We start from the raw sequence: 25,734 nt of genomic DNA on the forward strand, positions 1-25,734 counted from the left end.
AGGGAACTTATTTGAAATATATCATTTGTGGTAATCCTGCTTCATGTTGCTGAGACATAAATTACACATCCATTGACATCAGGTCAGTAACCATGCCTTCTTTTTAGGGTCAGTATACTATCCCAGACAGGGTTGTACCACTTTCCCTCTGGGTTTTTGACCAAAGGTATCTGTATAAAACCTTACCATTTTACCACCAAACCTCTTCTCCAAAAAAAAATCAAAACTGAAGCAATTTTTTTTTTTTCTTATAAACAGGATGTAGAAGGAAGGTGCTTTCCTGGTGTAGGAGGGGATTGTAAAATGATATCAGGTCTGACTAGTTACCTCATCTCTATGCACACGCATGCCAAACTCTAGCCAACTCAGTAAGTTTTCTGCCCCCTATTTTCAAAATCTTCTGATGCTAAAAACCACTATAAAAGCATCGAGAGAAGCTTTCTGACAGTGACATACATCAGGCTGCAAAATGACCTCTCCCAGGGAGTGGTGAAAGCCCTATCATTTATGCTATAAACAACAGTAATTCTTAACACATGATGTCGACAAAGCTGGACAAATATTAAATGATCAGCAAAACAGGCCTTTGAGATGTAACTGCTACACAGAGGCATGGATGGGGTTTCGGGCTTAGGACCCAAAGAGCAAATCTATCCTTACTAAAGAATTTACACTCGAGTTCATCTCGTCTAGCTGAGTACTCAGATACCAAGATAACTTCATGGCATTTACTTACAACTAGACAAAACACTGGAAACTATCTTGGAAAACAATATTGGGAGGGCAAATTAAATTTTAGGGAGTGGAATTTTTCTAGGGACACAAGGTTAGGTGTCCAACCTGCACTGAAATCCAATGGGATCTGAGCATCTGACTCCCACAGGGTTTTCTGAGAATACTGACCTTAAAATGTTGAGTTTTGTTTTGGCCATGCCAGAGTAGTATGAGGGAAATCTCTGCAGGAGATGTCTGTAAATGAGATCAGAACTCAACCATAAACCGCTGACAAAGTCATCTGGAGTGCACAAAGCTGTGCTCAGTGATGAGTATACCATTTCACTATTTTTGTGTTTATTACATTTTTTCCCATGTGTTGTTTTTGGTTTATTGGCAGTTTTTATTTTGATTTGTATTTTATTACAATTTACTTCCATTTGGTAGTTCTCAGTCTATTTACAGAGAACAAAAGAATGCACTATGTAGAACAGTAGAATAATAGTGTTTATTTTCACAAGTAGGGACTGATCAAATAACTCACAAGTCTCAAAGTGGAACCATGCCTGAGGTAGGTTAGGTCATCTCAAGTGTGGGGAAACAAACAGAAATATCCCATTCTTCGCCATCGTTTATTATATTTATGCCACTTGGGAGTTCTAACAATACCACATATATAAAACATTTGTTCTCGCTTTCTGCGCTATTCAGAGTTTTCTCAAGGCTCTTTGGTGCTTTTTTTCCCTAGGGACACTGCAATGTTGCTATGCTTTAGTGATTCCCTCAACTGATTTAGCAGAAATATAAGAAATGGCCCCTAGGAATGAGCCAGGGGTGCTGAAAAGGAGGCTTTGTTCTCTGACCGCTTCTTTGTTTAAAAATGGTTCTTTTGAGAGCTTTAACTAGTTGCTTCAACTTCTTTCTTTGATTGTTTTTCACATACATTCAAAGCTCTGTCCAGCAGAGAGAAATCAAAAGCAGTCTGTTGTTGCTATCAGTATCTTTGCAGTCCCACTGAATCCACCACTGATTTTCATACTGTCTTGATTTTTGAAAGAAGGTCCAAACTTGTTTGTCTAAAGCCGCATCTGCCCACCTAAACTAGGAATTAAAAAAGCTAGCAGTAATTGTGGGTGCATTGCTTCCTTCATTTTCAATCTGAAGTGCTTTCGAGGTGCCTCGCAGCAGAGTAGCTGTTCAGCCACCCCACTGAAAATACAGGCAATGGGAGCAGCTTGCCTCAAAGAGCCTCCTCCAAGCCATCCACCCTGCTCACAGCTTTGGACATCCACAGTCCCGCTAAAGGATGATGTAGGATACCAGCCTAGCATTGCAGGATAGCCTAAAATCACTGCCAGTCTGCTTGAAAATACCATCCCACAAAATGCAGTCATTCAGCAGCTGCTACTCAGGCTGTTGAATTCTGCTCTGATGCCCAAGTGCTGGCATCAGGAACGATCAGAGTCCTGAGGCTATTTCAGCATGAGCATTTGAAAACTTTTGAAAGCATTTGAAAACTTTTGAAAGCATTTGAAAACTAAGTTATTGAAATTTACTGTTCATTATCCCTCTGGAAAAATTCAGGCTTAAATTGAAAGCCTTTTCAAAAGTGCCGAGTTCCTAGAAATTTCATTACCTTTCAAAGGAGCTGTTGAGTGCTTGGGTGCTTTAGAGTAACTACATTTCTAGCTGTCACCTCAGCAGCCAAATTTGATGGACTGACAGTTTTATTACAGAAACTTTAAATACGCTAGGAACTTCAGAAAAGAAATGACTCCTGAGCCTTTCTTTAGGTTCATGAAGCTATTCGTAACTTTGAAAAAATATTTGTGTTATAAGTGTAACTAATGTTGCAGTAATGACCTCAAATAAGATGGAAATGAGTGAAGAGTAAGGGCAAACAAAATTTTTTTACTTGAGGATTTCATCAGTCATTCCCGTCTCCTTTTTCTCTCCTACTTTGTGAAGGATCCTTTGCATTGATGCTGCTGAAGAACAGCCAACCACCAGCTGCTGCTCCTGCAGGCAAATGGTACTCACAGGATTACAAAATGGTTGGGGTTGGAAGGGACCTCTGAAGATCAGCCAGTCCAACTCCTCTGCTAAAGCAGGTTCATCTACAGCAGGTTGCACAGGAACGAGTCCAGGTGGGTTTTGAATGTCTTCAGCGAAGGAGATTTCACAACCTCTCTGGGCAGCCTGTTCCAGTGCTCTATCACACTCACAGTAAAGAAGTTTCTACTCATATGCAGATGGAAGTTCCTGTGCTCTGATTTGTGCCTGTTGCCCCTTGTACTGTCACTGGGCACCGTTGAAAAGAGTCTGGCCCCATCCTCTTGACATCTGCCCCTTAGATATTTATAAGCGTTGATGTGATCCCGTCTCAGTCTTCTCTTCTCCAGGCTAAACAGACTCAGCCCTTTCAGCCTTTCCTTATAAAAGAGATGCTCCAGTCCCATCATCATCTTAGTGGCCCTCCACTGGACTCTCTCTAGTAACAATGGGCTGGTATCTACTGGCTAGACTTCTCTATAGCATATTTACCTCAGATCTCATTCAAAAAGCTCCCAAAAGAGCCAGAGTGAATCAGCAACCAGGTGGCATAGACAATGGAGGTTCAGAGCTCTCCTTCATTTCTTGGACCTATTTAGCAGTGGAGACCCATCTAATGCTGTGCCAGAGCCCTCCTGCAGCAGTGCACAAGCCCAGCCTGCTCTCACCTTTCCCATGCAAAGTCATGGAAAGGTGAACATCATCTGCACGTTTGAAGGCTGCTGCCCCCACCTGGTATGCAGAAACGAAAGATGTGGAAACTCTGCTGGACAGGTCTTTCCTGACTGGTGTATTTGATAAATATAGAGAAGGGAGGATGGTGGACGCAGCAGATGAGCTCCAGAGACAGCACTGTGACTCCAGAGCATGGGCAGACATCTTTTGACAGCACACAACTTTTCCACCAGAAAAAGATTTTATGCCATCTGGGGGGTGTAAAGGTGGGTTGTAGAGGTTCCAGTCAAGTGAAGGTAGGGGACTATCCTTTATTATCCAAGGCAGGGAGTGTCAAGGTGTCAAGCATGGGAGGAAGCTGAGGTGCTTGGATAATGCAAGATGTGATTTTGCAGTCTTTCCAGAATTACAGAAAGCACTTTCCTGGAAAGCAGGAAAGAAGCAGAGAAGCAGCAGGGTCACAGTTGTTCTGGGCTGCTATTGGGATGCTGACCACATGCACTGTCTTACTCCTTTTCTAGTGAACCCAGTGGTTTCATTTAGCCTTTAACAATTCTGTCACCTGATTTAGAAAGAAGAGATCACTATCTCCAGGAAAAGCAGCAGCTAAATACATTCAAAGTTGAATTCTGCAGACAGCAGTAGCATACATATGGCTGAGTAAGTCATCTCTTGGTTTGGCCTGCAGAATCAGCATGGTAAACATTATGATTTTGTTTTCTTGATGTAATCCTTGGTATCTCTGTAAGAAAGACTGCACCATTTATATCTGGAAGAAATCCAGATTTGTATAAACTGGAGGATATTATTGTGTGTATTAAAATGTTCCCAGAGTATTATCCCACAGCCCATCCCATATTTATTTTGGAAATGATGACTTCTGGAAAATGGGAAAACTTCCAGATAATTCCTTTACCTTGAAATATCAGCAAACACAAGGGTATTTTGAGATTTTCCCCTGCTAAAAAATTAACAAGTAGCATTCACAGCTATAAGCCACGAAAGAATCCTTCTTCAAATAATGCAAAATGGGTTAAATATATAGTGTAAGCCATTTTGGAGATATGTGTGAAAAGTAATTCTTAAAGGGTCCTTCTTTCTTCGGAGGAAAGTAAAACCAGCTCAGTTAATGGCCAGTCACTCCCACTCAAAATAGCTATTTAATGTATTAGTGATATCTATGTTACAGGCTTGTGGAGAAGCTGACTATCCCTACAGATACATCACTGATGGCATGAAACTCCAGAACACCTTTCTCAAAGGCCTCCAGCTCTTTTCTGAAATTTGCTCTTTTTTACAAATTTCCATATTCTGAGAGCTCCCTGGAGAAGAGGCAGCACAGCAACATCTCCAGGGTCCTATGAAGTTTACTGATGGAAGTGGATGTCTGCACGTACATGTTACCTCCACTGACCTGAGCAAAAGGATGACTTTAACCTCCAACTTTTCTAGCAGCAGAACATTTTTCAGTCTGGATTTCATAAACTTTATGATAGAGGGATGAAACAATCACACAGATGCCAAGAAAACAAATTGAAGAGAAAAAGCAATAAGAATGGAAGAATGAGAAGGAAAAAGAAGTGAGGACAAAACCCCCTTCTGCTGCAAAGAACAGTTCTTATCTGACAAAAGAAGCTGCTTCCAGAAGTTAACTTGAGGCACTGAGAAAGGCATGAGTAGAAGGGAAAAGCAGGATCCCCTGTCCCAAGGGAGAAAACAAATATATGGCAAAAAAATCATACACACGTTGGAAAGCAGCATGAGGAGAGGGCAAAGCATTACATTTCTCCCAAGTTAAAATACTTCCAGATTGTTCTGATGTAAAAAATGTTTAGAAGGAAGATTTCCCAGATTCCAATACATCTGGAAGGCAAAGCCTCCTGCAATGTCAAGTTCCCTGTTTGGCTTCTTTCCTTTGTTTCTTTGTTTTCCTGTCTGGTTTTGTTCCAATTAGTTAAATGCTGCACCTTGGATTCCTAGCTAGGTCCCCTTGTAACCTTGATACCAACTCACTGCAAAGGGAGGCAGAATTCTTCATGCTTCCAGCCACTCTCATAGACTAAGATAAGAGACGTAATTTACTTGTAGACATCAGATTTGTCAGACACTGAAGATACTAGTAGAGAAAGTTTCTAGACCCTGAAACTCACTAAAACCTGGAAAGGCCGGTACTATTTTTCTTCATTCAGCAATTGCCACTCAAGGGATTTGATTTCCTAATATAACCAGTTATCATCTGTATAGGTAAACTGGAGTACTGAAGTGCTATCCACCAGTTAAGGTCTCTTGCTAAAGACTGAGTCTGGCCCTGGACTTGTGCTGAAAAATGCATTTTGTTAACTCAGCTGCAAATGGGTACATGGGCTACTGGAGAAGAGAATCTAAACACAGTGAGATGCTGGCACATTGCTCCCTTCTGTGGAATAAGGCACGGAGACCAGCATAGCATAGCTGTCCTGGTCTGACAAGGCTCCCACGTCTTTCTGACACTGTTGGCTGCCTAAATTTTTATTCAGACACACCAGTGTATCTAATACTGCTGCATTAATGAGGACCAGAGAGTAAGCTGAGCACTCTCAACTCCCTCACCGTCCATGCTACTTAAGAATTAGCTCACTCCCTGACTTTGTGTTTGGAACTGCTCTCTCCAAGGCACCTGGATATTACAAGGAAAGTCCTGGAAAGTGCGTGCCATGTTGCCTGGCCTTACGCCACAGGATTCATCACTGATGTTTATTTAAGTAACGTTATAGAGACAGCCTGCTATTCTGAGTATACAGACTTGTTCATGAGAAAAAGAGAGCTCAGGTACTTATGCAGGCAAAAGTAAACATCCTCAATGCTTTTTTTAATTCATGTGACTCTTCCAAGACTACCTTGCCCTAGTTCCAATCAAGGGTAAGTTTCTCCCAGGACAGAGTAGCCTGGGCTGGCATCCAATACCAACTGGGCTATCAGCAATATTCCCATGCTGCTTTACCCCTAGGGCTTCTTCCCAGAATAGAGTATTGCAAACTCGTGGAAAGGGGCCTGGAGCAAGGTCAAGGCTGTGCCTTCTTCTTTATTAGTGCATCGTCAGAGTCTTCCTCAAATGGCCCAACAGCAGAGACGCAAAAGCCTCCAATTCTGAGCAGGCAGTTATTTAGTCAGATCAGGGTTGCTGCACAAAAGAACAAGGTATCTCATGGGGTCCTTCTTTACCATTTTTTTTTAACTTCAGCAGGGCAAGTCCTCCAACACTAGGACTGCCTGCAAAAACATGTGTCAGAAGTGAAATTATTCACTTGTGCAATTATTAATATTGTACATGCCATTGCTCCCTGCCCACAAATACAAGGCAGCCAGCAAGCCTTAAGCCCAGAGCAGTATTGAAGCCAAAACACGCACGGAAGAGAGCTAGAATGTGCATCTTGGGCAATAACTGCCTTTTCTGCCCACAAGCAGTTCTTTAACAGAGCAATACAGAAACAGTAAGCAAGGCACTGGGTCCAAGCCAAAGACCAGGCAATTCTGCAGCAGGTTGTCTTGCAAATGCTGCTTCTCTACAAGGGTCAGCACATAGCAATATTCATTCCCTTAGTCAGCCATGCAACCACACCTGCAAGGGAGCTGTACCTCGGCTGTAAGGCTGAATTCAGTTTTCTCTAAGGTCTTCTACTAGATTTTAAACACTAACTGTTGGAGTTCTACCTAACATAGGGTTGGTTGGTTAAGTACGCTTGACTGAAACAGCATAATTGTACTATTTAGGCTCAAAATCTACTGCAGATTTCCTGGGAGTCTACAAACAGAATTACAGAATCACTAGGTTGGAAAAGACCCACAGGATCATGAGTCCAACCATTCCTATCAATCACTAAACCATGCCCCTCAGCACCTCATCCGCCCATCTTTTAAACACCTCCAGGGAAGGTGACTCAACCACCTCCCTGGGCAGCCTGTTCCAGTGACTCTTTTCATGAAAATTTTTTTCCCAATGTCCAGCCTGAACCTCCCCTGGCAGAGCTTGAGGCCATTCCCTCTCGTCCTGTCCCCTGTCACTTGGGAGAAGAGGCCAGCTCCCTCCTCTCCACGGCCTCCTTTCAGGTAGTTGTAGAGAGCAATAAGGTCTCCCCTCATAACAGAGAGGAGAGTCACTATAAGATCTCCTTGGAGCCTTCTCTTCTCCAGGCTGAACAACCCCAACTCTCTCAGCCTTTCCTCGTATAGGAGGTGCTCCAGCCCACGGCAAATTGTACAGGTACGGTTGGAGTTGATGATCTCTAAGGTCTTTTCCAACCTAATGATCATATGAGAGGAGAGAGCTCAAGGGAGACCTTATAGTGACCTTCCAGTACCTGAAGGGGCTGCAGGAAGGCTGGGGAGGGACAGTTTACAGGGGCCTGGAGTGACAGGACAGGGGGTAATAGCTTTAAATTGGAGGGGGGAAGATTTAGACTGGACATAAGGAGGAATTTCTTCACGCTGAGGGCAGTGAGGCACTAGCACAGGTTGCCCAGGGAAGCTGTTGATGCCCCATCCCTGGAGGTGTCCAAGCCCAGGCTGGTGGGACCTTGAGCAGCCCGGCCTGGTGGGATGTCCCTGCCCCTGGATGAGCTTTGAGATCCCTTTCCACTCAAACCGCTCCGGGCGCAGCCGCCTCGGGGAGCCCCGAAGTGGGGGGGGGGGGTCATGTCTGTGTGGGCGGGGGTTGAGGTTGGGGGGGGGGTGTGTGTGTGAGCGCGCGCCAGGCCCCGCCCCCGCGGCCACCGATTGGCTGCGGGCCTCACGCGACGCGCGGGAGGGAGGGGGGCGGGAGGGGGCGCGCGCGGCTGCCCGCGAGTAACCCCGGCGCCGCCCCCTCCCCCTCCCCGCGACCTTTCTCCCGCATCGGCCGTGACGCGACGGCCGCGCGCGCCCCCCCCCCCCCACCCCCCCGAGGCAAAGATGGCGGCGCTGAGCAAATCCATCCCCCACGGCTGCTACGAGATCGGGCACACATGGGAACCGCGCTGCTCCTGGGCCGTGCTGCATGTCACCCAGGGAGCCCTGACCGAGTCCCTCCGCATCTACGGCACCCTCTACCTGGTGGGTGCGCGGGGTGGGGCTGGGGGAGAAGGTGGGGGTGCAGAGCAATGGGCTGGGGGGAGTGAGGGGAAGGTCTGGGCTGGGGGGCAAAAGAATGGTCTGGGGGGCCATAAGGGGAGGATCTGGTCTGTAAGGCAAAAGAATGGTCTGGGGGAGCTGGGGTGGGGGGCATGAGGGGAGGGTCTGGCCTGGAGAGGGAACCTGGCGTGAGGAGGAGGGTATGGGCATAGTGAGGTCTGGCCTGGGGAGTGGGGCAAGGGTTTTGGTGTTGGGGGGATGAGGGGAGGGTCTGGTCTGGTGAGGGGAACATGAGGGGAAGGTGGGCAGGAGAATAGGGTGAGGGGAGCTGTGCTGGAGTGGGGGGGTGTGAGGGGAAGGTCTGGCCTGAGGGAGAGGCAAGGTTATGGAGTGGGGAGGGAAGGGAAGAGGGAGAGGGGCATGAGGGAAGGGTCTGGTCTGGGGGGGAGGCAAAGGAATGGGGTAGGGGGAATGAGGAGAAGGTCCCGCCTGAGGAGGTACCCTGTCCTGAGGCGGGGGGAGTAGGGGAGCATAGTGAAGTCTGGCCTGTGGAGTGGGGCAAGGGTTTTGGGGTGGAGGTGGGTGGCTGAGGGAAGAGTCTGGTCTGGTGGGGGGAACTTGAGGGGAAGGTCTGGTCTAAGGCCAGACCTGGGCAAAGGAATAGTGTGGAGGGAGCTGGTCTGGGGTAGGGAGAATGAGAGGAGGGTCTGGCCTGAGAGAGAAGCAAGGGAAGGGGTGGGAGGCATGAGGGGGGATTCTGGCCTGGGGAGGGAGCCTGGCCTGAGGGGTGTTTGTAAAGGGAGGGTCTGGTCTGACAAGTGGCAAGGTTGTGGAGGGGGCAGTTGGCCTGGGGTGGGGAGAATGTGGAGAAAGTTATGGGGTGGGGGCCGTGAGGAAAGGGGACTGGCCTGAGGTGGGGGAAGGAAATGAGGGGAGTTGGCCTGAGGAGGGGTTGTGAGGGGAGGGTGTGGCCGGAGGAGAGGCAAGGGAAGAGGGTCAGGTGCATGAGGGGAGGCTCTGAGGGGGTGTAAGGGAATAGGGGGAGCTGGCTGGGGTGGGGAGGGTCTGGCCTGTGGGAGAAGTAAGGGTATGGGGTAGGGGACGTGAGGGGATTTCACAGAATCACTAGGTTGGAAAAGACCTCCAAGATCATCGAGTCCAACCAGTTGAGGGAATGGGGGAGGGAGGGTAGCCTGGCCTGGGAATAGGGCATGACTGGGAGGTCTGGTCTGGGGAGGGCCTAAGGCATGGGGCATGGGCACAAAGGTTATCAGGGAGTGGGGTAGTCTGGCCTTGGTTTTGGGTGGAAGCCTATGAAGGATATCAGGGTGAGGAGGGCTTGGCCTGGGGTGGAAGGGAAGACTACCATGGATATGGGGTGAAACCTGGCCTCAGGGAAGGCGGAAGAGCTTGAGGGGTGTGTGGGGAGGGCACAAGGGGTAGTAGGGGGTGAGGAAGTCTGGTCTGGGGTGGGGGGAGAAGGGCATGAGGCAAATCGAGGGGAGGAGACTGGTTTCTGGTGGAGGGAGAAGCATATGTTGAGGGAAGAAGGGCAGGGGAGATGTCAAGGTGCAGCCTGACTCTGGGGTGAGGGGAAGGAACAACAGAATGGAATCCTGGGGGAATCTGGTGCTGACAGAGAGAGATAATGTGGTGGGGCAGCTTGGCTTCAGGGCGGGAGGCTGTATGGGTTATGTGGAATTTTAGGTTCCTTGACTGAAAATTGTGACAACATCCAATTGCATCTTAAAAAAAAAAAAGGAATAACTGCTAGCATTGTGGACCTAAGGAGCTGTGATATCTGAGTGAACATTTTCACTCTGAACTGATACAATCAGAAGCGGCAGCTATTTTTGTGGGCGTGCAGGGATCTGAATCAGGAAGCTGTGGGTAACTGGTACAGAGAAGAACATTTGCACATCTCTTCCCCTCCCTGGTAATTTGGTAATTTGTAACTGTTTTCTGATACAGTTTGCTCTATGGGAGCATGAGTGCTTGTACCAGCAGAGAAAGGGCCTGAAATGAGCCACGAGATGTATCGCGGTGATCCATCAGGTCTGGCTAAAGATAAAGGAGCTTAAACAGCTCTAATCGAATGAAAGTTCTCTAGTAGCCAAGCCTTGTAAAGAGATTCCTGCTCATAGCTATGTTACCATTCACTCAGTTGTGCAGTCACAGGGTGGGGGGAAAGCTCCCCCTTTTTATTTCTTTGAAAAGAAAAACAAACCTCCATATCCAAAAATGTTTTCAAGATCTGTTTTACATTGTGGCCTTGTGGACAGTTAGGTCTTGTCACAAATCCAAGATGGGGTGGGAACCTTTTCAGCCAATGTCATGCTGTATGTCATGGTAAAGAGTGAAAGAGTGCAGTTGGGACTACAGAAGAGGAAACAGGAATCTTGCACATTAAGTAGGTTGGCAGGCAAAGAACACTCCTAAATTAAGAGAAACACCATGAATGTTATTCTTTGCTCTGCTGGAAAGCCTTGTATTTGTGAATAAAATATCACACTTGGATAGTACAAATGTTCAGTCCTTTTCTGTGTTCTGAAATTAATATGAGGGGATGAACTTAACTTATTTTGTATTTATAGTTCTATCAGTGTACATTCAGAACGTTTCTAGTACTACTTGGTTCCAGTCCTTTGTACAGCTCAGCCAAAAAAAAACCAACTGCACTTCATTTTTTGTCTGTCAAGCCTGTGAAATGGCTTTTGCTTGTTTGTTCCTCCTGTTGCCACAAGCTAATAACTGAGGAAAGTAGATGAAATAGTTTCCCTCTCACAAAAGCTTTTGTGGAAATGAATGAAAATGAATAGATGAGAATAAATTGCCAGAGGTTTTTCTGGGAGACAATGGGGTTAGGGAGAATTACAATCTAGAATCCAAACTCCTAACATCTACGCTTCACATCTCTTAAATGTTTTACTGCTCTTCTGTTAATGAGAGACTGATGAAGCCAAATTAAGTGGTGTGAGCATTTGATGAGTAACATACTGGTTTTCAGTAAATAACTGCAAAGACTCTACTTTTAAGTAGTGCTATACTGATTTTTTTTTTCCTTTTAAATAATGGTGCTTGAGTATGTTTTTACTCATAAAAAATAACATCTTCAGATCTTTAAAGGCTTTCATTTTCTTTATTTTTGCTCCAGTACAAACTGATTGCTTTAACAAAAGTAAGTTTTATATTTAAGTTGAATTGTTCCTCTCCATACTAAATGGTTGATGGGATTGCTTATTTCATAATTAACACTGCTTGTATTTCACAAGTCAAGTGTCCCAATGTGCAAATCTTCTAAGACTCACTGTTACAGGAGACAAAAAAAAGAAAAAAGTTTAAAAAAGCTTAACACTTACACTCTCCAGAAGAAACCCCAAACAATCTCCATAAACCTTGTGTTTTTTAAGAACTGCCTGCCCTGATATCTTAAGAAAACTTCACTGAAAATGTCTTTCACAATAGTTTGTTGTACTTTGTTATATTCATGCTTCTAGTTTAGATTACTCAGAAGTAAAGAAACTCTGCAGGTGTAATTTTGTGTTTTCAAAGTTGAAGAATTAAAACTTTCACAAAGGTGGGTAGAAGAGAATGATTTCAGAGGGAAATTGCATAAAGCTGGGGAAAGGGAAATGAGGGGCTGGAATATTGGATTTGAATTGGATGAGGCTTTGAGCGACCTGATCTAGTGGAGGGTGTTCCTGCCCATGACAGGGGGGTTGGAGCTGGATGATTTTTAAGGTCCCTTCCAACCCAACCCATTCTATGACTGTACGAATTGTCTTAGTTTCTATTTCTCGGGACTTCTTTGATTTCGCATGGGAAATTGGCCATTCGTCACATGTGTCAGAGCAAAGTCTTCTTGTTTCCTGAGTGTTTTAAAGTTTTAGGCACTTGTTTGATGATGGTGCACGTTTTGCAGTAGGCAAGTGTGCGTGGTTGTTAGTATGAAGTCTTTGTGGTATATCAGAGCTAATTGGATCTGATGGTAGCATTTTCCTTTCATCTAAATAAGGTAAAAATCATCTGTTTAGTACTTTGCAGTTAAACTAATTCTTGTACCTTTGCTTGTGGGATCACAGGACTCATTTGTGTAGTTCACCTTTTCTTTCTCTTAGTCTGATATCTGTTTTCTTCACTTAAATTAAGCCAAGCTCCCCCCCTGCCTCTCCAACCCAGCTTGTATCCTGCCCTGCCCCTCTTGAATGTAGACCTTTCCCTCCCGAGCACCAGCCCCTTCCCATCCTGTGTCTGCTGCTCTTCTGCATGTGCTTTGCCTCTGCTGGTAAATGACACAGTCAGGGAACAGCGTGAGCACTGGCTCCTTTGTGATTCTCGGTGACTGTTAGTTTACTCCCGGCTCTGACTCCAAGTGCCTCTCTCCAAAACAGATCTGCTGGTATGGGGGAGAGGAGCACCAGGCTTAAAGCAGCGTGGATGCCAGTGGGGTTGTTTGACATGCTCTCTGACTGGATGATGGTTCAAGCAATTATTTAGTACAACAGGTGTAGCTTATGTCTGCTATTCCTGTACATTTTTAAATGATCATTTGCTGTATTTTATTGATTTCTGTCACTTAAATCCTTCTCATACTGCTTTTATTCTCATTTTGGTCCTACTTTTGATACTCTTTTATACTAATTTTGGTCTCTTTTTTTTTTTATTTTTCGTACTCGTGCCATGTCTGCTTCCTGCTGTACTTGTAATAGCCTGCACATTCTGAGATACCAATTGCTTATTTCTCCTTCTCTTTTGAAAGTTTTTTTCCTACTTAAGATTCCAGTGCTCATATCTTCTTTGTCTGTCTTTGAGCCTTGAGTGTCTGCATTCTTTCTTTTATTATTTTTTTTTTTTTTTATTTTGTAAGCTACCCACGGCAGTGGTGTATATATTGTAGTAGCATGAATATAGTGGTGTTTTCTTGCTGTGTAAATATGAGAGGGACCTTGGCAGTCATACAGCATGGGCTGGATAGTCTTGCACAGGTCTGTTCACAGATAAATCACCTATTGACTAGCGGTAATGACAAGAACAAACCCAATTGTTGTGCTAGTGAATTATTTTGAAAACTGTTGGATGAAGACAGAATCACCAGCCAGAGATAGAAATGGGCCAGAATGAAGTGCAAGTGTCACACCACCTTCCTGGCTCTGTGTGCCTTGCTGTAGGTTAGGGCCAGAGGTTGGCCCCGAGGATGGATGGTGCTCGCTGGCAATGCCGCTGCTGCTTTAGGCTCATTTCATGTGCAGTTTCTCCTTGTCAAAGCAGGGGAGCCATCTAACACTAAAACAGGTCATGTTTTATCTGCCAGCGTATGCATTGTCGTCATATGTCATCTTAGGTGTGTGAGAAGTCTGTGCTGGCCCGATTGTATTGAAAAATGGCCCAGAATTGCTGTGTATATTAAAATGTGGTTTTACTTTGTTTGTGCCGCGAGCCATTGTTAATTTGGAAGTAGGATGGGGAGACTTAAGAAGGATGTTAGTGTTATCCTTGAATCTGCATCTGTGTGCCAGCTTGGATCTCTGGGCTGGGCCATCAAGAAACTCCCTTCTGTCAGGACCCGGCACCTGGGGTTGCTGTGGTGGTGGTGGTGTGTGAATGCATTGTGCTGCGGTATCTGATGATCTTAGCACTGTGCAGTGTCCCTTATCTCTGTGCTGTGTTCTGAATGACACGCAGGTCAGTGTGTTCTTGCCTTTACATTCTTCTGGAAGCTGGGTTAGCTATGACTAAAATCAGCTTAAGTGTTACTAAAGTAAGAGTCTGGTTTAAATGTCTTCGTTCCAGGCTGTGACCCTTCAGCTCTGTTCAAGTGGGTTTCGGGCCAGACCAGTAGAGGTATTGCAGAAATTGAAAATAAACAAAAATAATCTTTTTGCTGAGATACTGAGAATTGTGAAAGAATCTGTTAATGAATTCAGGCACAGTGAAGAATTTATGCTCAAAGATGCAAGGAGTAACCTGGAACCTACATCACAGTAATGAAAACAGGGAAAGCCCCTGCCTTTACTAACTGAGCAAAGGTCTTGGTAAAGACACTACAAATAGTGGGAACCAGCAGAAAAAAAAAAAGGGTCTGATTATCAAGGAGATGTAACTCTGTTCTCTTATGTTGATACAGCTGTATAGTAGAGTGCAAGAATTTCAGGGGAGGAGGGAAATTATACAGAGTTAGACATTTCAAGAGGAATGAAAAATAGCCCACTGCTTGTTTAAGTACAGGAGAAACAAACAGTGAAGATAGGTTGTCGTTGAATGAGAGTGATGGCAGGATTTAAGGTAATTTAGATGTTATTCAAAGAGTACATGAACACTGTCAATTTCTTGTTTACTTGGGAGGCTGATACTGGAAGTTTTAAAAAAGCCAAACCAAACCAGCCCCTGATGGTGATCCTCAAATAACATTTGGAAAGGGACAGAGGAATTCAGAGAGCAGGAGACGCATGTTCTTCCTCAGGGTGGTACAGGAGCTGGTTTATGAAATTAAAAATCTGGAAGCCAGATTTTGTAATCTATGAAATCAGGGAGGGACCAGCTAATTGAGGAACAACATATCAGAGTGTTTAAGAGGCGGCACGAGAAACAAATTGCTGATTTCAACAACAGTGTCTTTCAAAACCCAGGTGTTACCTCAGGGCATTTTGATGTTATGTTACTGCAGAGCACTTAAAAATAACTTCTGTAAAGCAAAGGAGTTCATACAAAACTGCAAACAGTTATAAAGAAACATAAAAGTAGTTGAGCAGAATTATGAAAGAAATCTGACATGAGTCTGTAGCTCTGCCTGCCACTGGAGTAATCTGAAGTGTTTTCTTAACTAGTTTAAATATGGGGGATTCCTTTGCTTTCAACATGCACATGTGACGTAAGTTATACAATTTTCCTTGTTTCTTTTAATGGCTTGCAGCATATGTATTCTAGAAACCATCCACACAGAATTATTGATCCTTTCTAGAGTTGCATTTTAAAGGTGCTTAAATGTGCCAGACAGCCACTCTTATAAATGTCATTAAACTCTGTTCCTAGAGGTTTGGGTGGGTTTCTCAATACTTCTGTATTTTGGGTTTGGTGTTTTTTTGGCTGCCTCCTCTTTTATTTTCTTTTTGTTACAATGTGCTTGATTTTTAGTTGAATATTGTGAAGGAATGAGAGAGATGATAGGGCTTTTTTCGGTTTCCATCAATCAGTGTTGGCTAATTTCACTGAAATTTGATGGAGGGGTAGTGTTTGAAAATGCATGCACTTTGTACAAACTTAGGAAATAGTTTTAGATAGAAGAGAAAGAGAATACTTGATGTATGCATAGCGGCAGAGTTCGTGCAAGGTCTGTGGTTTTTTTTATCCTGCCACATAACCTGTCAGACTGTGTATATTGGTCAGCCAATTAGCACAGTCATTAAGTGGAACCATCTTTTCTGCACAAGGCCTCCTGTGGAATCAGGAAGTTCAGGGGTGTAGGTGAAGACAGGATAGTGGAGGTGAAGCCGAGGTTATTGCGGTTGGATGATGATTGCTTGCAGGTGTTACCTGACACATCGTTAAAATAATCAGGCCTGACTGGTGCCTCTGGTTATGGGAAAGCTGCTTCTGGAGTTTTGTGTTCCTTTGCTGCTGAACACACTGATAGCACAAAACTTTGTAGCTATGTTTAAGGATGGTATTGGAAATGCATGTATTTTTTTCCCATGGCTATTACAGGATAAATACATTCTAATTTCTTAATTTTATAGGGCTTTACGTTTGTATATGAAGACTAAATTAAAAAAAAAGGGGCTTCAGTAGTACTCTTTTGTAAGCTGATGGTGTCCTGACTCTAGACTGATTTTTCATAACTGTTTTCATGTTGGAGAGTCAAAACGCAGTTGTGTGAATTCCATGATTAATGCTAGATTTTTTTCCTGTCTATTACTACTGTGTAGACTTTTAAAAATACTTTAGACATAAAATATGGGAGGCCTTAGTAGTCAAATTGTCTATATTATAGAATCATACAATAGTTTGGATTGGAAGAAACCTTAAAGATCATCCAGTTCAACCCCCCTGTGGTGAGCAGGAACATCTTCAACTGGGTCAGGTCGCTGAGAGCCCTGTACGGCCTGACCTTGAATATTTCCAGGGATAGGGCATCCACCGCCTGTCTGGGCAAACTGTGCCAGTGTTTCATCACCCTCACAGTAAAGAATTTCTTCCTTATATCTAGTCTAAATCTCCTCTCTCTAAATTTAAAACCATTACCCTTTGTCCTGTTGATACAGGCCCTGCTGAAAAGTCTGTTCCCATCTTTCTTACAAGCCCCCTTTAAGCGCAGGAAAGCTGCGGTAAGGTCTCCCTGGAGCCCTCTCTTCTCCAGGCTGAACAAACCCAACTCTCTGACCCTGTCCTCATAGGAGAGATGTTCCATCTCTCTGATCATTTTTGCAGCCTCCTCTGGACCCACTCCAACAGGTCCATGTCTTTTCTGTGTTGAGGACTCTAGAGCTGGATACAGTAGTCCAGATGAGGTCTCACCAGAGTGGAGTAGAGGGGCAGAATCACCTCCCTCAACCTGATGGCTATGCTGCTTTTGATGCGTTACTCTTTTTAATGCAACATTTTCAGATGTATTACTTTAAAAGTATTTGCGTTTGATTTGAAGAGTGATCCCCTTCCAATTCCCCCCGTACTGTACTGTATGTAAAGCTCCAAAACCCTCATTTCTTCCTTCTGCCCTCATACCTATTCATATGAAAACAGTCTTGGAGATATAGGGTTTTTTTCACCTATGCTAAAATATAAATTCATAGCAATGTTTTTTGAATGTATTAAATAATGTTTTTCATAGATATGAACATTTTCTATTTCAAGATGGTAGTAGCCAACATGTTTTACAGTTAAATCAGAGCTTGTTTTAATCTGTAGGGGAAATAGAATGATAACCATCAGATAACAGTCTGTGGTCAGTTTACCTTTGGTTGATGAACAGGAGAGGGAGAAAGTCTGGGCTAGGTGTATAAAAGACTTTCAGCTGTTTAGAGAATCATTATAGTGCTTGTATATTCAAGGACTTTGGAGGATGGATTTGTGATTGTGTCTTCTGCTGTGGTATCTGTCATGTATTAATCTTGCTGTTCATTCCCTTTGTTTATAAGTAAGGAGGGTGTGGGGTTGCCTTCAAAAGCTGCCTAATACTGCCAGGCCCGCTTTAGAGCATAATTGAATTTTGGGTTTCAAGTTTTGAACAGTTGTGTGTGGAAGTGAGGAAAGGAGTTATTTTTCTTAAAAAATGTCAGAGATTTTCTGTTTTCAGTTTTCCCACAGAGGGTAATGGGACACCAGCCAGTGCTGGATTGGTTGGCAGATGTGGAAAGGAAATCTTTTTTTCCCCCGTGCTTGACTTATCTTATCCAGAAGGCTTCACCTGACCACATTGTTAGTACCAAACTAATCATGTTTTGGGCCAGAAATATTTTCTCTGGAAGTCATGGTGGCAGGTGTTTTATTCCCCTGCCTCCTGTGTTATGTGCGTGTAGGGCACAGACACCACACAAGGACAATTGGGGTGTATTTTATCAAATCAGTTTCTCACTTGAAAGTGTTATTAAAGAGAAATATATGTCAGGATTTATTGGTTGACTGTATTAGAAGATGAGAATGTACAAATGTTAGCAAAGGTGGACTTCGCTATTTCTAGAACTTTTGTGGCTTGAGCTCTGCTGGTTTTGAGAAAATGGAGTAAAGCTGTAAGGGCTGTTAGAGGCAAAGAGCTCAGCTGTTGGTATGAACTGTGGGTAATGAGTACTTAAGTCTTTGTTGAATGCTTACATAGGCCAAATAAAGACTGCATCTGCAGACTGTACTACTGCCTAAAGTTTCTTTTTAGTGCATAAAATGTCATAGTGTAAGAAAACTTAGATTGTGGTGAGAGAAAAGTGGCAGTTCTAGTGTTTGAAATGTGTGCGTGGGTTTATTACTTACTAGCTATCTTGGAATTCTTGCAAAGTAAGTTACATGGAGTGGTTGTACTTTACTCTGACTCAAATGCTTAATTCTTAAGAGAAAGGGATGGAATCTTCAATGTTAGGTAAGTGTTTTGAACCTATATATTGTTTACCTGCAGAGAGCAAATCTTCTAGAGGAAAGTGCCATTACCTAATCGTTGCTTTAAATGTCAGTGACAAACTTACTGGTTTATGTGATAGTCTTTATGGTGTGTAGGATATGTGATGGACACTGGTTACATTTGGTTGCTTTTCCCCTTTGTATTCTCTTCCCTAGAGGGAGGTGTGTACAGGGTGACATGGTGATTTCAGTTTTGTCTTTTTTTTAAAATGGATGACATAAAATATATAAATAAAGGAGAAATGAAAACAATGTGCTTTCTGTCTAGAATGGAGAACGGTGCAGTCAGTGATAGCTCTTAGTATCAGTGAAAATTTATTCCACAGTCTTACTGACACTTTTTTTTTTTTTAATAAAAGGAAAGATGGTGCTATGCAGGGAAGGATTGTCTTGGTTGTTAAGTTCCATTGAAGGATGGAGTTGTTAATGACACTCGTTATCCCAGAGAGTTGTGTACTCCTAAATATCCTAAGACCAGGTCATTTAATGCCTTGAAAATAAGAGATTTTAAGAGTGACTCAGTGTTTTATGGAAAGCTGAGTAGGAAGTTGCAGAAGATTTGGTGTATTCCGAAGCCGCTGTTAGTCAAAGGAGATGCTGGAGTATTCTTTACCCTGAGGTAGATGAGGCTGCACTGCTCTAATCTGCTTGGAGAAGTCATGAGTAAGTGGAAGCTGGGTCTTTCTTGGTCAATCCATCTCAAAACAGAATAGTGAGACCATGAAATTATGGGAAATAGTGACAAGAATAATGGAAGGTATGCACCTGGTTTTGGCTATTCCTAGATACATGATAGTTAACTGTTTGGATCTGTGAGCTTAATAAAAATTGCAGTACTTCATTCTTCTGGTGAATAACACAGCAAACTAACTTTTACAGCAATCAGCACTAGGGTGCTGATATGGAACATTGTGAGGTGCCTTAATTAAAGGACCCTAGGATTCTTGCGCTCCTTTTGTAGCTGGAGAGCCAAGACTGTAATGTTGATGAGATGTTCATTTTTGTCAGCCTGATTCTGCAGGGAGTCTCAGGTAACACAGACATTCTGCTACATCTGTTAGCATCTTCATAAAGATTAAGATTTTGTCAAGGAAGTATCTACTGGATGTCATCTTCTCCTTCTGTGCCACTTCTGCCAATGTCTGCTGCTATGCCTGGAGCAGTGCATTTATTGTAAGAATTTTGCCTTCATCACAGTGTCCTTCCAGCTCAGTTGAGTGAAACGTATCCCAGAGGGAACCATGAACTGCTGCAGTCAGACAGATTTCATAATGTTTCTGTCTTGCCAGCGTCAACTTTAATACTACTTTTCTGAAGTGTGTGGAGCTGAAAGGGAGAGCAACATAGTGTCCAGAAATGTCCCTCATATTTTTCCTGTGTAATCACACCATTGGTCATGGAGGAGAGCATAGCCTGTTTTCATCTGTACGCAATATGATGTCTATAAAGCACTTCGAAAAGATGAGCATTATTTTTTTTTATCTGGGCGTGCATCAAGCTTCGTCGCCCTTACACATTCAGCTCTTTCAGTTATTGTGAGCAGTGTGTCTTTGAACCGGTTTGTGTGATGGTGTTCCTGGTTCTTCTCTATTTTTCACTTGGGAGTAGAAGGGTAAAGAGAAGAGAAAGCAGGCGTTTGTGTTAGTCTAAAACTTGTTGGAGAAGCTACAGAAAATAATTTTTTTACTTTGATTTGACATTAGTGTATGAAATACCAACCTTCTCCTGTTTTAGTTCTGGCACTTCAGTCTGAGGAAGCAAGGCTTCACGCTTGAGGTATAAGATCTGTGTCCTTAAAGCAAGAAAGTGTTATTTTGTTCCAAATGTTCATGACCTTTATATAATAGGCTAGAAATAGCTGAGAAGGTAACAACTAGTGATTCGGCATTTAGACTACATTAAGACTTTCCCTCAACGGCAAGACTATTTGGATTGCATTATTGTCATTATGGTTTAAGCAGTCTTGACACTTGATTAAGTAATATGTGAATCTGCTTTCAGAAGTCTGTTCATGGATATCTCTCTCCTTAATCCTTAGTTCAACCTTCATTTCAAAAACAGATTTTGGCAGAACTTCGCTGTGGTTAGTTTTAGCAGAATCCTCAGCCCATCTCTGAATCTAAAAAAAATTACTTGCAATTCAGTACAAATGGATGGTGTTTCAGAACTCCCTGATGATTTTAAATTGAGGAACCACAACTTCGAGAGGTGTTGCCAATACCGATTCGACAGGATTTCTTTTGTTCTCATCAGCACCAGCAGTAGGAAGCTCGCTCTGGTTGGAAGCTTGCTTTGTTTGGAACATCTCTGTTTTTGGCATTGGCCAAAAACTGCTGCCAGTTTTGAGTTCCTGGGGGTCAGTGCAGATAAAGAAGAGAATGCTATTAAGAATTAAAAGCAATAAAATCATGGTGCACCTGAAGTATAATTTCATGGACTCGTAGGAGCATGCAGGTTGGAGGGAGGTCCCAGCCTCTTACTCAAAGCAGGGCCAGTTGGATGGGGTTGCTTGAAGCCTTTTCGAGTTGAGTTTCGAGGATCTCCAGTGATGGAGAGTCCACAATCACTTTAGGCAACCTGCTCCAATATTAATCTACTCTCAAGGGAGAATTTCTATGCCTTAGGTCTAATCTGAGTTTCTCATATTTGAACTTGTCTTCTTGTCTCTTGTCTTACCCCTGTGCATCTCTGAGAAGAGCTTAGCTCTGTATGCCTTTCTGTTAGATAGTTGCAGGATTTCTGTGGACAAAAAAGACTTTGAGGACCTTCAGTGTTTGAGTCATTAATTAACTTAGTTATAAAACATGGGACTTATATTAAACTGACCAAAAATAATGTTTATTTCTTAGACCCAGCCTGTTTTCTGCTGTAGGCTTTTTTTTATCGATAACATCCCAATTCTGTAAAATTTATCAGGACTTTCTTGTTCTTCCAGCAGATGGTGAAAATTTTTTGAGGTCTTGCAGTTAGTTGCAGTAGAAAACTTTTAGAAATAAGTTGTCACTTCATAGAGACTGTGTAGGGCATTTGGATTACTTTAGTGATAATCTGATGTTAATTATGTGGTAGTCAAATTGTCTGGAAGACAAAACTAAGTGTAAATTTATCACAGCTTACAAGTTCTGATATCTGGCAGACATTTCTGACTGTTATGGCCAATGGTAACAAGGTAATAAAATTCTGCCTGTACTTCCTATTTAGGTTTGCTTGATATATTTCCTGCTATAAATATTGTAACAGCTGGAACAAGTTTAAAGGAAATCTTTGTGGTATTGTTCATAAAACCAGCAAATTTAAGAAGCTTTGATTTACTAAATGGGCATGTCTCCTTTTCCTTTTTTTTGTTTTTCTTTATAATGTGCAAAAAAGAGCCTAAATGAATTAAAGTATTGTCCTCCCCTTTGTTTTCTCTTCCCTCCTCCCTCAGATTGCAGCTATTCTCAGGAAAAGAAAACTTGAGTATTATTTGCACAAACTGCTGCCTGAGATCTTGCAATCAACTTCCTTTCTGACAGCAAATGGGACCTTGTATATTGCTTGCTTTTGCATTCTAAGGTTGGTATACTGTCCTAAAATGATATGTAATAGGAAAGCTATTTTTATGTAACTTTTCAATTCATATAATAATATGTATTTTCTTAATAATAGGCTTGTTTGTAATGGGTAGGAGTGAAAAAAGGAGCAGCTGTGCCATCATCTTGATTTCTGGTCTTACCACATGATTTTGAACCACGCCCCCCCCCTTTTTTTTTTCCTCATTTTTATAATCCTTTAAATCAGCAAGCAAGTCAATGGATTCGCTTTCCTTCCTTTTCTCTGTTTTACTGATTCAAAATACATTGTTGCAGGAAATTAGCATATATTCTAGAGGGGAACTGAGAAGGCCTAATCTTTCTCTTCTAGAAAGAATTGATGTAATTTGATGTTGGTTTCTATTTTCCTGATGCAGGGGCTGTGATGTATTTTAATTATCCTAAGCTTTATCCAGGCACCCAAGTTTGAACTTTCCTTTTTCCTTTTTAAATGAAGGAAATCCCAGCACAGCTTCTGGGGCTCTCTAAGATACGGGCTTGCTCTGAAAGACGAGTATAAAATGCACTTCTATATTCTGAGCTGTTTCCAGTGTATATTTCAAGTAACTATCAGGATAGTTAAAAATTAAACTTTCCTGTTTATGAACATGATGATGTCCTAGATCTAAATGCATTTGTTGTAAAAGGTGTTATACATTGACATGTAAAGCCTACAGTAGCTATGAATTTTTGAAAGTTATCTGACAGTGTACCCAGCTGCCCCTCTAAAAGTTAATCAAACCCATTACACCATACTTCCAGGTTAATTTAGAGGCCTCTAAACTTTGCCTCAAAGCTGAGGGAGAAGGCTAAGAAGAGGAAGAGCTGGCTAAGGAGCCATGGAATGCTTTTTTAACTAAATAATTTACGAAGTTCAAAGTAAATCTTAAAGTAACAGGCTCTAAAGAATGTGGGGTTTTATTTTCAGCGATCTGTTGTATTAATATTGATCTGTCTTTACTCCTCTGACCTGTACAATGGTTTTTCTTGTACTTGCCTGTAAATCTGCAGTACCTTACTTCAGTACTGTAGTTAGAAGTTACTCTCTAAATTAAGTTGGTGTGGCTTTAGGTTTTGTTTTTTTCAGCTGTTCTTACAACAGAGGTTACTAGTCATCTAGCAGATCTATGACAATACCTGTGCTGATAAATGAAGCAGGCAAGGGGTTAGTTCTTACTCTGAAGCCAGGTTGTATGGCATCACTTTCACCGATGCGGATCGTAGCTGTGTAAAGCTCTTTGATCTCCAAAGCTGCATTGCCAGGTGCAGACTGAATAATGGAAATTGTAGCTGGTTGATGCACCCTCCAGGTCCCCTTGAAGCATCCATTGGGTTGACCCAGTCCAAAACCATACAAAGGACAATTCTGACGATTTAATGTGACGAGGCATACCTGTAAATGCTGACCCTGCTGTTCTTACTGCTGTGCAGCAGAGTAACCAGACAACATCCTAAGAGATGTATGTGCTCTTTTTGTTACAAAGAGATGCCCAGGAGGAGACACCACCTCCAGCAGAATCTCTGCCGCTAGGGTGTTGGCAGACTGCTCACCACCAGCAATTGCAGGACTTGCAAATAAAAAAAGTCAGCTTTTTGGCTAAGATGCTAATTGGAGCTGGTGAACTGAAATCACTACGAGCGGTGAAAGAAGAAAGTGTTTATGGAGCCTTATGTGTTGTACCCCTTGAAGTATATGAATGTCCAATTATAAAGAGAATTTTGCAGTGTTTCTCACGAGAATAAAATTTGGAGCCTCATCAGTTAAATTAATAGGATACATAAGAGCTATTAAATGGCATTTCAGAAAACTGTGGATAAAATGATTACTAGAAAAGTCATACTTTCCAAATGTACTAGTATCTTTTGAAGGATAAGTACTTGTCTGATGATGATTCAGTTTGTGCATTATATAGGAATTCTTAAATGACTTTGACATTGCTTGTTAGGACTCTTCAGGAAGGAAGATCCTCCGTCTTCCAGGAATTAGTAAATGATTAGCAAGAGTTAATATATATGAAAAAAAACAAGGGGTATATAATAGTTTTTTTTAATAGGAAGAAGTTGCCAGTGGAGTTCCTGCTTTCTCCTGGATATATCTAAAGAATCTGGAAAAAGGGATGAAGAGTAGTGTGAGAGGTTGTATGATTTTAGGTTACAGAAATCTAAAACTGAATCTCGTCCATTTCATAAAGATCTGTTGATTAAAGTAACTTAAGAAATTTGTTAGAGAAGAATGCAAAGTGGTGCATCCAGAGGAAAACACCGTCCTGTCCTTACGAGGGAATGGGCTTTAAAGTGGCTACTATTGATGAGGAAGGTGTTTGAGAGTCATCATGGATAGGTTCTTTGAGCAAATCAGTTCAGTACTTGAATATGGTCAAGGAATTGACCATTACTTGGAGAGAAAATGAGAACAAGACAGAAAGCCATATAAATACGTGACATTTTTAAAAGTTGAGTGCTGTGTACCTTTTTTTTTTTTAAGGGCTCTCCTAAGATCATAATATTGACAAGTCCTTCATTTTGAATGTACTGAACATCAACATTGTCTCACAACTTGAGCTGTACGAGCTTCCTTCTCTTGTCTGCTGATGAGTGGTGGAGAGTGGAAACATGAGACTTCACTCCTTTTTTTTTCTAACCACTTCATTAGTGTGTTAAGTTCTTTTTTTTTTAGTGTTTTGTTTGAAATTTTATAATTATTTGAATTAATTACTATGGGTTACAATGTACTTCCTTTAGTAGCCCCTGAGAACAAAAGGATTTTGTCATATTGCAGCCCAGAATGTGATCTGGTATCACTGTGTTTTAATCCATCAAAGAAATACCAGTATCTCTGTGGTGTTCTGCATAACTAGGGCTTGAGTTTTTCTGAACTTGATTTGCCACCATGCAAAGAGATTGTCTGAGACCTTGGAGACCTAGATGTTCTAGATCTGATATTAGATAGTGGTGAAAGCTTGGATGTGATAGATTTGTATCATAGGACTCATGCTGCAGTTTTTGTATATTTTTTGGTTGGAAGACAATATACCAGAAGCAGCAATACCTCGGAAACAAAGTTTCCCGTCAGGCTCCATGCAGTTGGCCATACCTTCCTGGAGAATTAGAGCTGGTCTAGAGCAATAGGTTAAAGGGTTTGCAGCTGGATATGTTATCTTATTTACCTGCACAATTCCCAATTTGACAAGAGTTCCCTTTTTCCTTCTTTTGTAGCACCAAAGAGGAGAGGTGTTGGCAGGCATATAGGATGTCCTTGCTAAAGTGACCACTTATCTGTTCATACCTTTACCAAAGTCCCAGCCTATCTTCACTCACTGTGTAGGCTGAAAATATTGTAATTGTCCAGTAACAATTAAAAGACCTAAATATGAAATGTAATTGTCAGTGAGAAGTCTATCTTGTGCTAATAACATCTTTCTGATGCTCTTGTAGTATTTGCTTCCTTTCAGCTAGGGAAAACAACCGAAACTGAAACTGCTGCAAATATTTTCAAGGACGTAAAACTTTAGGCAAGGAAGTGCAATGAAATAAT

The 25,734-nt window shown here is 42.4% G+C and overlaps 1 protein-coding gene across 2 annotated transcripts in view; it reads left to right on the forward strand.

Moving 5' to 3' along the window:
• Window positions 1-8,327: 8,327 nt before the first annotated feature.
• The window catches only part of TMEM135 (transmembrane protein 135), a 185,584-nt gene continuing 168,177 nt past the window's right edge, over window positions 8,328-25,734 (forward strand). For both annotated transcript variants that reach the window (XM_069883353.1, XM_069883352.1), the window contains exons 1-2: window positions 8,328-8,508; window positions 22,055-22,182. In XM_069883353.1, coding sequence (XP_069739454.1) covers window positions 8,368-8,508; window positions 22,055-22,182 — 269 coding nt within the window. In that variant the 5' untranslated portion in view covers window positions 8,328-8,367. The remainder of the gene's footprint in view (window positions 8,509-22,054; window positions 22,183-25,734) is intronic.

Source organism: Phaenicophaeus curvirostris, chromosome 1 (genome assembly GCF_032191515.1).
Source record: "Phaenicophaeus curvirostris isolate KB17595 chromosome 1, BPBGC_Pcur_1.0, whole genome shotgun sequence".
NCBI lineage: Eukaryota > Metazoa > Chordata > Aves > Cuculiformes > Cuculidae > Phaenicophaeus > Phaenicophaeus curvirostris.